Below are 18,084 nucleotides of genomic sequence, written 5' to 3' on the forward strand. Positions count from 1 at the left end.
GTGTGAGTTCCTATAATAATAATCACACATCCATTTAGCTCTCTTAAGTGAAAATCATTGTAAGATTATAACAAGTTGAGTGGACTAAAAGTACAATTTGAAAACAAGAGGGAAAGCACTGAATTTATTTGCATCTAATTTATGTTAATTCAGATTTGTTTATGTAAAAAAGTGGATTAAATGAAGGGAGATGCAATGAGATCCAATACATGAGAAGATGGGAATTGTAATACCATTCTAGTTTCTCATATGCATATTTGCATCAATCCCCAAATGGAAAATAATGATGAGGCCTTACAATGACAGGAGATGTCTTATAAATATCATAAAATGGATTTGAGGATATTAATGCTAACTAATAAATTAAGGCAGGGTTTGAAAAATTCCATGCTTCAAAATATAGCATTTGCTTATTTTAATTTTTGTCAGGTTTTTTATGGATAGATTAGATCGGATGTCAAATAATTAAATAAGTGTACAGGTTTACAAAATTTCCAGAATTAAAAAATGAATTCTCAAGCTTCCTGTAGTTTTAGTATCTTTTCAATTGGAAGCTTTTGCTCCTGAACCTTGATGTACAGAGTTTTTAGAAAGTAAGAGAAAACAAGCATAATTTCAAAAGCATTTCTATCCATATTAAATTACACATTGGTCTTCTAGTTAGCTCAAGTATCAGAAGTCCAGATTATTGTTATTCACAGACAACTCATTAGATTTTGATTAGATTCTGAACTTTATAAGGTTATTCCCCTTCCTTGCTGCTAAGGATCTCAATATATACTGTTAATTACCAATAAAATTTTGATATAAATTTCAGAAAATGAGGATGACAGCAGTATAGAAAATCAAAGAAGGTGAAGTGTTCATTTTTCCCCAACTTTCCTAATACATTACTTGATGGGGGGGGGGGGAATGAGCACTTCACCTTCTCTGATTTTCTATAGTTATCATCCTCACTACACATCCTCCAGGTTATATACCCAATAGAACAGCCTTGGCAATAGAGTGATGAAATAAGTGGTAAAGACTGAATTTTTACTATAATGTTGCCATCATATATAGCAATGACATTCTTGGACAAAATTGCCATGGATTTAAGGTCAAAACAGAGGTAAATTTTCATTCTCTCTCTTAGAGAGATGATCCTTTGAGCACCAATCTTACAAGTGGCTCACTTGCAATAAACAGTATTCACTCTTCATTTTCTTCTTAAAGTTACCTGCTTCTGGCCAATACTTTACCTTTGGATTTTTAACAGTGGTAAAACAACTAACTAAGCTTCATTTACGATTGATCAAATACAGGTAATCCTCGACTTACAACAGTTCGTTTAGTCACTATTCAAAGTTACAACGGCACTGAAAAAAAATGATTTATGACCATTTTTCACACTTATAACTGTGGCAGCATTCCCATGGTCATGCAATCCCCTTTTGCGACCTTCTGACAAGCAAAGCCAATGGGGAACCCACATTCACTTAACAACCATGTCACTAACTTAACCACTGCAGTGATTCACCTAACAACTGGGGCAAGAAAGGTCGTAAAGTGGGGTAACATTCATTTAACAAATATTTCTCTTAGCAACATAAGCTTGGGCTCTACTGTTGTTGTAAGCCAAGGAGTACCTGTATTAGTGAATCTCTTGCTTTTCTTATCCAGTTTCTATACCCAATAGAACAGCCTTGGCAATAGAGTGATGAAGTAAGTGAATAGGAATCTAATCTAGATGCATACAGAAGGGGCAGTAATGGAGCATTAAATATGTGGAATAAACAAAATCCTATACCTAACCTTACACTGATATAATAGTATTTATATACTAAGTTACAAATAAGAACAAATAGATTTACAGTATTATGCCTAAGAGTCTAGCATTGTCAAAGTTGGGCATTTTGCTATGCTTTATGCTGCTTAATCAGGTGTTAAAAGTGACAGCTGCAAAGACATGTACCAGGGAAAAACAGTTCATACACACGGGTGGTGCTTGAGAAAAAGGACAGCCAGTGACAGAGTTTGCCTTATGTGGACTTCAGTGGGGAAGAACAAAGGTAATCCATTCCTGTCAAACTGTCTTGCATATCTAAAGGAAACACTAGCAGAGATGTGACTAAAAGGAAATGGCAAACTGGGTCTTCTTTCCCTGCTATTATGAGGGGGAGGAATTAAGCATCCAGTTTCTCAGCTTCAGGGTTCACATCACAATCTTTGACTTAAATAAGACAGCATAGATAAGGTTAATTTAGTGCGGGTGTGTCAAACTGGTGGCCCGCAGGCTGGATGCGTCACATGCAGACCAGGCTCACCCCAGCTCCGCAAAGGGGGAATCGCTGTGATATGTCATGTGACAGCAATGTGACGCTGCGAGTTTGACGCCTGTGATTTGGTGGATTGGGGGTCCTATTGTCTTATTTCTGAGAAAATGAAATTAAGACAAGGATTTTTTTTAAGTATTTCTTTGCAGTACACAACTGACATGTAGAATTGATTTTCAAATCTTTTAAAACTGAATTCCAAAACTCTTGTTTGAAGGGCTGTTACAAAGAATAAGGGAATGACTCACAGTGTTTGTTTGCTATGATTGAAGGTCAATTTTCGAGGATAACCAGCTTCACTGTAAGAAGGAGGCTATACTACATGGCACTTAGTTTGATGAACTAATTTTTTTTTATTTTTCTGCAGTCTTTGTGAGATGTGGAAATCCACTAGCAAGAAGAGAGAAACTGTAAGGAATGGTGATTTAGTGGTTTGGTTAAAATGCAGGCCTATAAGATAGATAATCACCATTTTTTTAAAGGGGTCCTTGTTTCAAGTTCAGCTTCTTGATTTTCATATATTACATGAACCTAACCAATTATTATTTTTTCAGCAAACTCTGGTTAACCAATCCATAATTTAATGTTACATGTTAAACAGTTCACAGTGTATCTTTGCTAAGGATTCCTCATTTTATGTAGAATTATTTTTCCTCCTTTCCTGCTTTATATTCCTCCATATAAAGTTCTGCTTCTCATTCATTATAAAAACCATAATTAAGCCTGCTGAATAGAGCTATGCTCTAATGTTATTATGTAGACAAGAATTAATATCTATTAGCAAAAATAAATTATCCCAAAATGAATACTGTATACTCTTGTTTTCTGCAAGCCTCTATGAAGTTGTCTGTCTTTTGTGCATATAAATAATGTTTAATAAAAGCCTCAGTAATGCACTCTTAGGATCTGCTATTGTGCCTTGCACAAATAAAGAAAGATTAGCGTATAGATAACAACCCTCCCCAAAAGAGAAAAGAAGTGGCTTATTAGATCAATTTAAGTCATGGTATTTATAACAGTGTGATGTGTTCTCCCAAAGAGAATGGATTTCCATATAATTAAGAAGAAATGACCACAATACACTTGTTTCAGGAAGCATGGGGACTAAAACATTCAGTATCAAAGTACGATTTTTTTTTCTTCTTCAAGAAGATAAAGCATTTTTATTCTCTTTATGTCTGCTCCTGCAGTTTGACTATAGAATGCCCCTGAGAGAAAAATGCAACTAGAAATAATAGTAAAAACTCCCATTGCACACTTTTTAAAATATTCCTCATTGCATAATTGCATAAATTAATCAGAAAAGAGAGTGAATCTGCCCTGTGGACAAATAAGCCAGAGCTTAATTTGTATTTCTTTCAACATTGACATGAAAAATGATAGAACGGGTACAAGGTTACCTATAGACATATCATTGAGAACAGTTAAAAGGTATCAATGCTGATACAAGTTAACTTTCATTAAAGGTTTAAAGAAAGCAATGAACCCCAGTGTAAAGCTAATAGATTCCTTCATAACTATCACAAGAGATCTGACTAAGAAAATATAATATCATATACTCCATAAATGTAATATGATTCTTCACAATCCCACACTAATATGAAGTGAGACCTTTTATCAATAATGCCAATATAAATAGGCTAATTTTCAATTCCTTTTGCAAAAGTACATCAAGGGAACAGCTGCTCTGAAAATTATTTTTGTTCTTCAGTTATTAGATTATACACCAAATGCAAGTTTCAAGACAATCCCTTGTGGGAGCACTGACATCTGGGATAAGAACACTTCTTTTCAAAGATAATTTACTTTAGAGACATTTAGCTTAATTTCTATAAGTAGTAAAAATGAGAATGAAGAAAATGAAAGATAATTAAAAAATTAATTCTTTACAAATCCTCATACATGCAATTGATTCATTCTGTAACTGAATTTCTTCAAAGTGTCTCAGGGTGAGAACTGGGCTCGTTTTTGCTGTGAAACTAATTCAGAATCACTTTCAAGTTCCAAAAATAAAGCTTATAATCTTATTTCCGTACCTTTTGATATATTGTTTAAATTTTGATAGGAGAAACAGTTTTCAGGATCTTTCAATGAAACCTACTATAATATATAAGCTGAAGAAAATGTTCCCAGAAAGTGAAGAACACTTTAGTCACAGGTGTCAAAATATATCTAATTTAAAGATTTCTACTTTATTAATGTCTCATTCACAAATAGATACCATGGGAAGTTGGATAATACAGGGTTGACCTGGATCCTTGGTCTGTCACAAGTAAATGCAGTTATGTCTCTTCTATATTAGAACACTAGCTGCAATGCCTGCTAAATTCAAGATTAGTATGATTCTGTGTTTTGACTTTTTAACAATCCTAGAGGCACCATCTCTTTTAAATCAGGTTTCTTTGAGATGAGCTCAGTTCCTAATGGCTTTAGGAATATATTCCTATGTTCATTTTTGTAAAGAATTCCACTGCATTCCCCTAATATTTTATTTACACTTTCTAGTCTAACCTGCAACCCTTACATTCCCTTGAGATGTCACATCTAAGCTCTAACCAAGGCTAATTCTATATCTTCCCAGACCAGATATGATTGTTCAGGTGCTGCCACCTGCTGGCCAGATCTTTACATGTATACTGTTTTTTTTTTAAAGTTATATATGAAAAATGACAGCTTCATTCATGTACAAGGGGGGAAAGCCTCATATCTGTTTGGCATAGAAACAATTAATTAATTAATTAATTAATTAATTAATCCAATTCAAATGTGACAAATATGAGCATTAGTTGGTGCACTGTGTGTGCCCACCTTAAAGTCAATCCTGAGTCCTGCCTTTCTTGGTAACATTTGGAAAGTGCCTCCTTCATAAGGCTCCTTCATAGGACTGAGAGAGTGACTGACCCAAGATCTTCCAGCAGAAGTAGTGGTGGTATTCAAATAATTTAACAACTGGTTCTCTGCCCTAATGATTTCTTCCAACAACCAGTTCACCAAACTGCTCAGGAAGTTAACAACCGGTTCTCCCAACGTGATGAGAACTGGCTGAATCCCACCACTGAGCAGAAGCCTAAGGCTCAAAGGCCACTCAGTTTCTAGCCTTAGGTATTAACCACCATGCAAAATTGGCTGTTTAGCGTTTGGCGCACGGGGGTCATACTTTTGGTTTAGATGTATTTGTGTACTGCTTCTAACGATGTGAAGATGATAATTTCCTAAGAGCCATTAGAGTGAGACACAGCATCCTGGTGAACGTGTCCATTTTTAAATGTTTTATAGGTTTTTTTATGTATTGGAAAATTTAGGTGGTACATTGACAAGGATTAGTGTAGATTTAATTTGTTTTGTAAACAGTTGATCTGCCAAAAAAAGAATTAAGGATTGAGAAGAGTTGCAATGATCTTAAGGTGTGATATTCTATGTTATGTTTGTGGGAGAGATGTTTTTAAAAAAAGGTCCATCCCAAGTAATCAGAATGAACATATTTTCAGCAATTAAAGTGCGCACATTAAGATTCAAGGAAGATTTCTACCAATTAACAGGCTGTAGCGAATAAAACTGGCACTCTAGATAGAGGTTAGGTGCAAGACAATTAATAAAAGACAGCAGAGGGAAGAGAAGCTTATTTGTTTGCTTGCTTGTATGGTTTAAAAGCTGCCAGACTCCTAATGACTCTGGATGGCTTACAATTTAAAAAATAGAAAGAGTAAAATAAAAGAAAGAAATCCTGAGTAGCCAAAGACAAGACATCAGGGAAAAAACGTTTAATAGGGTCTCATTCTTTACCCTGCCCAAGACCTGGGAGAATAGCCAAGTCTTCAATAGCTTCGTGAATATCATGAGGGTGGGAACCACCTGGATCTCTTGGGGGGGGGATATTATTACTGAGGGCATATCTTCTATTTATATTTATAAAGATATGTTTTATGAATTGTTATATTCAAGTTATATAAAAGTTTTTGATTAATATTTAATTCTCTTATCATACTATGAAATCACTTGTTTCAGATGCATTTGTGGATATAAGTGTAAGGAGGAAAATTCAGATCAGATATGCATTATATAGAGTCCCCACGATACAGAAACTATAGATTTGGGAATAATACGGTTAACAATAGCTACAATATAAATGTAAATTCAGTACCATGTTGCCTAACATTCTCTAAATAATGTTTAGAATCGGGATGTTCACCATTTAAATAATTTATTTTAAAATGCTTCATGTAACAGTGGTTTCAACAGCTGTACTTCATTAAACAAGTCAGGCAGCAAAAAATAATATTTTAAAAATATCTCTCTTTGGTCATGGATAAAAGTATTCAAATTAATTCAAATATGAAAGCAAAGTCATATTTGAATGGAGAGAACCTCATTTCTTTCCATAGGAAATGGAACTACTCATTAAAATAGGAAATTGTGGACTTATTTTTTAAAAATAATTATTAACTTGGTAGCATCCATGAAGGAAGTCAAGCTTGTTACAATATGTACAAAATCATCACAGATAAAATTGGTGAGGAAATGATTCCCAAGACTATTAATTCACTGGAAAATATACATTTATTCCTTATCAATATGACACATGACTCTTCAAGTTGGATATAACATTGTTCTCTTGGGTTTCACTTGTGAAACATCTAATTTTAGCTCTCACCTTCCCTACAAAGAGATAGGTTCTACCGACTATTTTTTCTTCAGCACCTAAACTTTGAAATATTTAGTTGTCAGAAATTCCAAATAGGAATTCACTTCCATTATCTCTGGTTTTAAATAACTGGTTATTTAAGAGCAAGCTAGAAAATGTATTCTGAAAAATCCCTAACCATTAATTGAGGTTGTTATGAAGTCCTTTTCTTTTGCATATTGTGATATGAAATTGCTTTTACTCACTAGTTTCTTCTAGAGTTGGATTTAATTCTTATGAAAATTTATTGTTGAGAATTCAATTCTATTTAGATCTTTGAGGAGAAGATCTTTGGATCAGAAAAAAAGGCTTATTGGAAATTTAAGATATCATTTATTAATATATGTACCATAATGCATATTTTCAAAAAATTAGCCACCTCACTGTATGTTTCAAATAATTCACCCATCTTAAGTTTAAAATTGGCAGTTAAGGCTTTTCACATAGATTATTAATTTTGCAAAAAAAAAAAAAATTAGCAGTGGTTCCACAGTATGTCTAACTAGAATTCAAAGACTATCTTATTCATCCCAATTGCTGACTATTTAATCTGTATTTGTGTTATGTTCTGATTTTACTCAGTGGTTTTAAATTTGATTGTACTGAGTTAAATATTTATCTTTAAATAGATATGCTCATTTATATTAATAAATTTATCTACTAGTTCTTACCCTTATGTTAAAAACTATATTCTCATATTTGCATTGAATACAAATTCTTCAGCATTAATTGCTTGCTTTGTTGCATTGTGCAGTATATTGTATAATTAAAGTTACTGGGAACTAAATACAGTGGGATTTACTTCTGAGATTAAAAGAAAATATGGCACTCTTGCACAGAAAGAATTAGTTTGGGGTAAAGACCAATATATTAGTAGATGCACATTTCAGTGTGTGTGTGACTGATTTTTTTACAGGGGAAAAAAATTATCCAGGTTTCTTCAGAATTTAAGCAAACCTACCAAATGGTCAGGGTATGTGGTGGCTCAGTAGCTAAGATGCTGAGCTTGTCAATGAAAAAAAATGTGCAGTTCTGCTGTTCAAATCCTTAGCACCGCATAACAGATTGAGTTCCTGTTACTTGTCCCAGCTTCTGCCAACCTAGCAGAAAAAAAGAATGTAAAAATGCAAGTAGAAAAATAGGGAAAACCTTTGGTGGGAAGGTAACAGCATTCCATGTGCTTTTGGCATTTACGGTAGTCATGTTGGCCACATGACCACAGAGACGTCTTCGGACACCGGCTCTTCAGCTTTGAAATGGAGGTGAGCACTGCCCCTTAGAGTTGGGAATGGACATATGTGCGACAGAAAGCTTTACCTTTGACCAAATGCTTCTTCTGGGGTTATAATATAGCAGTATATTAATGTTAATCATTTTGTTTCAATTAGGTCCATGGAAGAAATCTGCTATCGATTGATTATGATCGGAACATTCGCACAGAGAAAATATACGATGATCACCGGAAGTTTACACTCCGTATTATTTATGATCAACTTGGACGTCCTTTCCTCTGGCTGCCCAGCAGTGGACTTGCTGCTGTGAATGTCTCTTATTTTTCAAATGGACGGTTGGCTGGGCTTCAGCGTGGTGCCATGAGTGAAAGAACTGAGATTGACAAACAAGGCAGGATTATTGCACGCATGTTTGCTGATGGAAAAGTGTGGAGTTATACATACTTAGAAAAAGTAGGTAATTGTTGGTATGGCCTATAGTCCTGCATTAACCGAAGTTTGGGATTTACCGATGCTGGCATATGTATCTATACATCAAACAATTCAAAAATCATAACTGAGGTGTCTTCATTGCCGAATGCTAGATATAAGCTAATGCTAGCATATAAACTAATAATAAGCTAGCACATACAACTATTGATTAATGCACTGTATCTTTAATCTTAGGACTAAATTTATATAACAGACCTTGTGCCTGGCCTGTTTTTTTTAAAACTTACTTGTTTCTCCTTTAGTTCCTATTTTTTGCCTGGTTCTGGAGAACTCGGCTGCACATTCATTTGGTCTGTTTGGTGGAAAACAACAACAACAACATCCAGAATTGTTTGATTATAGATTAAAGATAGATATGCAGGCAGACATCGTTACATAATTACATATGCTGAAATACTCTAATTGAAAACCTTGGAATACAAATCCTTTCATTCTATTTTAAAATGAAGTTAGGTCAGCTCTTATAAGAACCAGCTTCCTTTTAAGAACTGCAAGAAATTCCATTTTAAGAATAGTTTGCCACAATCAGATTTTTTTGTGCCAACAGACAGTAACTGTCACATATGTGCTTTACTAATTAAATGTTAATGGTGAACACATTGAGTGATCAAACTTTTCAGGTTCTATGTGTGCCTTTGCCCTGAATTGCAAAAAGTCTCTTTATCGTTAAAAAAAAATCCGCTGTAAATTCAAAGCACTCTTACAGGTGTGCTTAATATTGTGGCACTCTTTAGTGTAATATCAGCATGGCGTACAACATAGCATAGTGCCTGCGTATGATAACCTGAATTTGTGAGAATAACGTCAATATGGAGTTTCATTTCTTTACAAGCCTAATGGCATAAATAGAACAGAATGTGGTATTATTTATTTTACAATTGTGTATCAATTTTTTGTTTTTTGTTTGTTCTCCCAAATAAATTAATAGCTACATACATTAAAACGTTTATAGCAGCAGTAGCCATAACTGTCATGTATAAAAAGGAATCCTTAATGGTTTTGTTGAATTGTGATACCCATCTGATATATTTTTGATACAAAAAAAACCAAACATAAAATATGACTTTGTTTTTTCAATAGTCTATGGTGCTACTCCTTCAAAGTCAGCGGCAGTACATCTTTGAATATGACTCTTCAGATCGGCTGCATGCTGTCACTATGCCAAGTATAGCTCGACACAGCATGAGCACTCACACCTCAATCGGCTATATTCGAAATATTTATAACCCACCTGAAAGTAATGCTTCAGTGATTTTTGATTACAGCGATGATGGAAGGATTTTGAAAACATCTTTTTTAGGAACTGGTCGGCAAGTTTTCTACAAATATGGGAAGTTATCCAAGTTGTCGGAGATTGCATATGACAGCACAGCAGTGACTTTTGGATATGATGAAACTACCGGAGTTCTGAAGATGGTTAACCTACAGAGCGGGGGCTTTTCTTGCACCATCCGCTATCGTAAAATTGGCCCTCTGGTTGACAAACAGATTTACAGATTCTCTGAAGAAGGTATGGTCAATGCTAGGTTTGATTATACCTATCATGATAATAGTTTTCGAATAGCTAGCATCAAGCCTATAATAAGTGAGATCCCTCTTCCAGTTGACCTCTATCGTTATGATGAAATCTCAGGCAAAGTAGAGCACTTTGGCAAATTTGGGGTAATCTATTATGATATAAATCAAATAATCACTACGGCTGTAATGACACTGAGCAAACATTTTGATACACACGGACGGATTAAAGAAGTTCAGTATGAAATGTTCCGATCACTCATGTACTGGATGACAGTGCAATATGACAGTATGGGAAGGGTAACTAAGAGAGAATTAAAGCTGGGGCCTTATGCCAATACAACTAAATATACATATGATTATGATGGAGATGGGCAGCTCCAGAGTGTGGCAGTCAATGACAGACCAAACTGGCGTTACAGTTATGATCTAAATGGCAACTTGCATCTCTTGAATCCTGGGAACAGTATCCGATTGATGCCACTACGCTATGATCTAAGAGATAGAATTACGCGACTAGGTGATATGCAGTATAAGATTGATGATGATGGTTTTTTGTGTCAAAGAGGTTCTGACACATTTGAGTACAATTCCAAGGGCCTCTTAACAAGAGCTTATAATAAAGCAAATGGATGGAGTGTTCAGTACCGTTACGATGGATTAGGAAGACGAGCCTCTTACAAAACTAACCTGGGACATCACCTTCAATATTTTTATGCTGATCTTCACAACCCAACTAGGATAACACATGTCTATAACCACTCAAATTCAGAAATTACCTCTCTGTACTATGATCTGCAAGGTCATCTTTTTGCAATGGAAAGCAGCAGTGGAGAAGAATATTATATTGCCTCGGATAATACGGGTACACCATTGGCAGTTTTCAGTATCAACGGTCTAATGATCAAGCAACTGCAATACACAGCCTATGGGGAGATCTATCACGATTCTAATCCTGACTTCCAAATAGTCATTGGATTTCATGGAGGGCTATATGATCCCTTAACAAAACTGGTCCACTTTACTCAAAGAGATTATGATGTTTTGGCTGGACGTTGGACCTCTCCTGATTATACAATGTGGAAAAATGTTGGTAAGGAACCTGCCCCATTCAACTTGTATATGTTCAAGAGCAACAATCCTCTCAGCAATGAACTGGATTTAAAGAACTATGTGACAGGTGAGAAATAATTCATAGTCTGGAAATCTAAGGAACATTGTAAAAAAAAGTGTAAGAATGCTATTTTGCTCTTAGGAAACTCTTTTAATATCAAGTACAGACTCAAAATTCTTCATTTTGAGCAGGATAGGAAGAAGATTGCACTGATTAATGAACCAACTCCTATGGTTTTGAACAATGGTAATGTAATTATGTATCCAGTCCTATGGTTTAAGGTCAGCTAGAAACAGTTGTACTTAAGCACACATGATTATATGTATTTTTTTAAAGAAATACACAAGGATTAGATATTTATCAAACTAATCCATGTAATAACTGTTTTTGGATTGAGCAGAAAAATCACACTTCGTGTATGTGAATTAACCTTGGCAATGTAAAATGTTAAAAGTTTGTAAAGATACTTTACACCAATTTGCACATGCAATCCCATTGCTTCTTCTGTTATATACAGCCATTTAATTCAGGAGGATTTAGCAATGCTTTGAGATAAATCATATGCTAAGGATATAGTTCAATGTTTGTCAGCCAGTGGTTTGTATTAGTGATAGGTTATAGTGTACAGGATAGGAGTTGATTTGCTTTCCCCAGTTGAGAAAGAAGAGAGCAGGGAAAGTGGTCAGAGCTGACACAGTATGTAATAGAAAGTGCAGAAGCAAAAGTAAATCTTGTTCTCTGGGAAGCTCAAAGATTTGAATTCAATAACACAACTAAAGTAAAAAGATGAGTTGCATTACTTAGCTCTCTATTATTTGGACATCTTTTTTTTTAGTTTGGATTTAGACTGTTCGAAAATAATTGTGGGTATCTTCCAGTTTAGTTTTTAATCACAAACTAAAATCAAATCTCTAAAGCCAGGTCACAGCAAGCAAGCACACTATTCAGTTCAGCTAGCAAAAGTATAGCTTGATATTTATTTATTAAACATCAGTAAACATCAAAACCATTGACTGACAAAACAGAACAAAAGGCAGGCATAGCAGGGACAGAAAGACGAACAACAGGCAGGAGTGGGGAAGGGCAAAGGACTTAATATCAACCATTATCTATTATCTAGTATTATCTATATTTCTATTAAAAGACACAAAATTTTCCAGGGCTTCTAGAAACAATACTGCGTAATAAGCATGGAGAGTCTCAAAGGAAAAGGCTTTGTTCATTTCAGCCATAGCCTTTTTATGTATATAGAAGCAGAATAAAGTAAGACACCGATTGAAACCTCCTTTATTCTGCACTATGAAGAAAAGAATTTGGTTGGATGAAGATGATGTATCCAACAAGAGGAACACTGTTCCCATTTCAGTGGTCTTCAAATTACCATAACTGACAAATAATAATATACAGAAGTCCTGAAAGCATATATGTCCTCACAGTAATTAATATGTGTGTGTGTTTGTGTGTGTGTGTGTGTTGTATTTGTGCTGATAAATAAATAAAGAGAGACTAGTATAGATCTATTTCAAGCTATTTAGCTCTCATCAGCTAGCCATACCCTTATTGAGATTCAAACCTCATCTAGCTGATGAAAGCTAAATAACTTGAAATAGATCTATACTAGTCTCCCTTTATTTATTTATCAGCACAAATACAACACAAATGTAACAAAGGCAACAGTAAAAATATTGGGTCTCTGTCATGATGGTCTCTGGTGATGAGCCGATAAACAGAGAATGGAAGCAGTTAGCTTCCTCCCACATTTGGGCATACCAGGGATTGTGACACTAAAATACATACATATATATATAACAACACAGTAACATAAAAAGTCATATATATGTGTGTGTGTGTGTGTGTGTGTGTGTGTGTGAGAGAGAGAGAGAGAGAGAGAGAGAGAGAGAGACTTTTTATGTTACTGTGTTGTTAGGATTCCAAATCCTTGTTAGAGTGGTTGTTGGGACTTCATTTGCAAACAAAACGATGAAAGAAACAGAAACTAACCAGACTTCTAATAATAGTATAGAATCAGTATTGATAGGGAAAAGGGTGCCTTTGATCTGCACTGAAACTCACTCAAGGCCAGTGTAGCTATTGCATAGTCCAGAGACTAGAAATCCTAGTAGAATTTTCCTACCCAAAAACTGTTTAACAGAGTTGGGAGGGACCTTGGAGGTCTTCTACTCCAACCCACTGCTCAAACAGGAAGCCCTATACCATTTCAGACAAATGGTTGTCCAATCTCTTTTTTAAAATCTCCAGAGTTACAACACCCACAAATTCTGGAAGCAAGTTATTTCACTGATTAACTGTCAGAAAATTTCTCCTAAGATCTAAGATGGTTCTCTCCTTGATTAATTTTAATCCATTGCTTCTTGTCTTCAGGAGCTTTAGAAAACAGGTGGCCCCTTGTTACAGCCCCTTAGATATTGGAACAATGCTATCATATCACCCCTAGTCCTCCTTTTCATTAAACTAGACCAGAGGTGGGTTCCTACCTGTTCAGACTGGTTCGGCCAAACCAGTAGTAGCTTGGCAGCCTGGGTTGTTGGAACCAGCGGCGACTCAGGCCTGCCATGCCCCTGAACTAGTTCTCACAGCAGCTCTGTAAGCACCGCCATCTTGTCTTTTTGCTTCTGCTCATGCCCAGAACATTTTTTGTTGTAGTGTGCAGCACGGATCAAGCGTGCACGGAGCATCTGTGAGCAAACCGGCAGTAGCAACTGCCAGAACCTACCCCTGAATTAGACATACACAATTCTTGCAACTGTTCTTTGTATGTTTTAACCTCAAGTCCCCTAATCATAGTTAAACAAGTTTAAAATGGGCTAATTTTGTTTTACAAGCTCACATCTGAGATCTCACATATTTTCATCCAAAATTTTGCAAGAGTGAATAATTTATTGAAATTGTCTCCATTTTAATTATTTATAAATAGATAATACTCTTTTACTTTAATATGAGTACATATGGACACTAATTTCCCAATGCCAGCTGTCATGCCAAAATGGAGAAGGCTTTCTTAAAATGTAAAATAATGTTTCCTTCCACATGTCGCGTAAATATTCTACTCTGTTGGTATTAATTTGCCATTTAGTGCTAAGTTATTTATGAGTGCCTCCCAAGAAAAGAAATTAACAGCTAGTCAATAAAATCTTTTTCAGAACAGAATGTGGTACATGTCATATATTTTTTAAGAAAAAGAAATATTCCCATTCATGCAGCTAACTGTAATTTACAAAAACTTTAAATGTTAGGCAAAATGAATTATATTTCAAGAAAGTTAAAACATAAATTATTGGAGTCAGAGAAATCTTTAATAACATCCATTATATCTAGGATATAATTTTCTAAGAGAGTATAGTTAGATGGTAGGTAGGTAGGTACTGGTAGGTAGGGGTAGGTAGGTAGGTAGGTAGGTAGGTAGGTAGGTAGGTAGGTAGGTAGGTAGATAGATAGATAGATAGATAGATAGATAGATAGATAGATAGATAGATAGATAGATAGATAGATAGATAGATATCCCCCAAGCCATTGAATTTACCAGCATATAATAAGGCAGCTGGAATAGAAATATTGTGTAAAAATGGCTAGAGTGAAAAGGATTAAAAAATCTGTCCAACAAATGTTTTAAACTGATGCTTCCCCAAAGAAGAACAAACTGCATTTTGACCATCCTGGCTGAAAAAACTGAAGGTCCAAACATCCAGAGAGAATCAGGCTTGGATAGTTAGTTGGTCAACATATTTTCCTAATGAATAGCTTTCCATAAAATTACTGTTGACTTGACCCTAAATTATTTAATCTTGCCTTGTTGCTTTTTCTTCTCCTTTTGCCATGGCCTGCCATACCCAGCCCTTGCTGACACCTGACACCCTTTTACCAAGATGCAAAATAGAACACAAATCCTGAAACAAGCTGTGCTATTCTACTTCCTTCTTTTTATTTCCTATTAGAATAACTAAACTTTTTTTTAAAAAAAAATTGAAAGGTAATACAGGTAGTCCTCAACAGACAACAGTTCACTTAGTGTCAGTCTGAAGTTACAATGGCACTGAAAAAAGTGAATTATGACCATCTTTCACACTTATGGCGGTTGCAGCATCACCAAAGTCATGTGATCAAAATTCAGACACTTGAACTGACTCATATTTATGACGGGTGCAATATCCCAGGGTTGTGTGATCATCTTTTGCGACCGTCTGACAATCAAAGACAATGAGAAACCAGATTCATTTAACAACAATCTTCCTAATTTAATAACTGCTGTGATTCACTTAACAACTGTGGCAATAACAGTCATAAAAAGGGGCAATACTCAGTTAACAAACATTAGCAGCAAAAATGTTGGGCTCAGTTGTGGTTGTAAGTCAAGGACTACCTGTACTATATCATAGATACTAGGGTGTGATAAATAAAGTTTTAGATATTTATTGGTGGGGGAGGGGGTTATAGCTATATCATACTTTTTCTTTCCTTTATGATGATTTTTCTAGTTAAAAAGCATTCGAACTATTTCACTTGCCAAAACTCAGAAAAGCTTCTCCTACAAATGCTCTTGCTTCTTTGTAGCAATGAGACAATATTTATCATTTGACTTTTTGGAACACTTTTATTATCCAAATTGTCAAGAAAAATGCTTCAGATCCTATCCTGGCTTTAATAAGTAGGCCCAGATTCAATTCTAGTACTGTGTACCAGCCATCTTCACCTTTCCTAAATGTGCTTATTTTAATTCTTAGATGTGAAAAGCTGGCTAGTGATGTTTGGCTTTCAACTCAGCAACATTATACCTGGTTTCCCAAGAGCAAAAATGTACTTCGTACCGCCTTCTTATGAATTGTCGGAATCACAGGCATGTGAACATGGTCAGGTAAGCAGCGACTTTCTGTGGCTACATAGTTTTCTTTAACTTTACATTTTGGGGTTGTAAATTTTCATAGGCATTTTTAAAATTTTTGTAGAATTTAAAGACATTTCAAGATATAACAAACGCACTAGGAGCCTTAGTGGTGCAGTGATTAGAGTGCAGTACTGCAGATTACTTCTGCTGATAGCAGGCTGCCTGCAATTTGGCAGTCTCACCAGGCACAAGGTTAATTCAGCCTTCCTTCTTTTCGAAGTTGGTTAAATGAGGACCCGGATTGTTGGGGGCAATATGCTGACTCGGTAAACTGCTTAGAGAGGGCTGTAAAGCACTGTGAAGTGGTATATAAATCTAAGTCCTATTGCTATCCTGTATCCATTCCTTAACATCAGGAGAATTAGAATGCACTGATTGTGCCAATGCTTTTTGTGAAAGGGATATTTGAATGCTTTGTCTGGCCCTGTTGTTTTGTAAAGTTAACAATAACAAGCACAGCTGATAAGAGTAAAACTGGTGAAACACTGATGGATTGGATTGAATTAGCTGGTTAGATTTTTATTGTGACTTTTGTTTCAAATTCCAACATAATATTTTTTTTTCACATTTACATTTGAAATTTTATCTTAGCTATGATTAAAGACCTCCTTGTCCAATTAATTGCTCCTGCAGCATTTCACCTCTTAATAGCAGACAATGTTTGTATCTTTATATCAGAACAGTAAGGGGCAATAACAGTGCTGCAGAATATGTCTGTATTTATCAATAATGCCTTCTCCATCTTTTTTTTTTTTAGTTAATTACCGGCGTGCAGCAAACAACAGAGAGGCACAACCAAGCCTTCATGGCCCTTGAGGGACAAGTCATATCAAAAAAATTACATGCCAGTCGTAGAGAAAAAGCAGGTCACTGGTTTGCAACCACTACTCCAATTATAGGTAAGGGGATCATGTTTGCTGTGAAGGAAGGCAAGGTAACCACTGGCATTTCAAGCACTGCAACGGAAGACAGCCGAAAAATCGCTTCAGTGCTTAATAATGCTTACTACTTGGACAAAATGCATTATAGCATTGAGGGGAAAGACACCCATTATTTCGTCAAGATTGGCTCCTCTGATGGCGATCTTGTCACCCTGGCTATGACAAGTGGACGCAAAGTATTGGATAGCGGAGTCAATGTTACAGTGTCCCAGCCAACCCTCTTAATCAATGGAAGGACTCGAAGGTTTACCAACGTTGAATTCCAATATTCCACCTTATTGATTAATATACGTTATGGTGTGACCCCAGACACTCTGGATGAAGAAAAGGCTAGAGTTCTGGACCAAGCTCGGCAGCGGGCTTTGGGGTCAGCCTGGGCCAAAGAGCAACAGAAGGCACGGGATGGCAAAGAGGGGAGCCGCCTGTGGACTGAAGGAGAGAAGCAGCAGCTTTTGAGCACAGGGAGAGTCCAAGGGTATGAAGGATACTATGTGCTCCCAGTAGAGCAGTATCCAGAGCTGGCAGACAGTAGCAGCAACATCCAGTTCTTAAGACAGAATGAAATGGGAAAGAGGTAACCAATTAATCTGCTGTCATCCTTACTTGGATGAATCAGTAGTTACAACTGTTATCTCCTCTCCTAAGGAGATGAAGACCATCGGGGGCACTCGGCTGAGCTGCTTTGGGATAAGGAGTGGCAAGAGAGCTCACATTTTTTGAGTCAAATGCTGCTGTTCAAGGGATTAAGAACTACATCCTGAAGTGGACTAAAGCCAGACTGAACAATTTTAAGTCACTTAAGTTCAAAAGTACCCCATAAATATTACCCACTTGTTGTGGGTCTAAAGAAAAATAATAATAATAATAATTTCACAAGAAAAAAAAAGATTGAAA

At 35.8% G+C, this 18,084-nt stretch overlaps 1 protein-coding gene across 1 annotated transcript in view; it reads left to right on the forward strand.

Moving 5' to 3' along the window:
* The window catches only part of TENM2 (teneurin transmembrane protein 2), an 834,696-nt gene extending 816,928 nt beyond the window's left edge, over window positions 1-17,768 (forward strand). Inside the window, 4 exon segments of the mRNA XM_032208490.1 lie at window positions 8,385-8,681; window positions 9,801-11,415; window positions 16,089-16,219; window positions 17,007-17,768. Coding sequence (XP_032064381.1) covers window positions 8,385-8,681; window positions 9,801-11,415; window positions 16,089-16,219; window positions 17,007-17,768 — 2,805 coding nt within the window.
* The last annotated feature ends 316 nt before the right edge of the window (window positions 17,769-18,084 follow it).

This window comes from Thamnophis elegans, chromosome 2, assembly GCF_009769535.1.
Source record: "Thamnophis elegans isolate rThaEle1 chromosome 2, rThaEle1.pri, whole genome shotgun sequence".
Classification (NCBI taxonomy): Eukaryota; Metazoa; Chordata; class Lepidosauria; order Squamata; family Colubridae; genus Thamnophis; species Thamnophis elegans.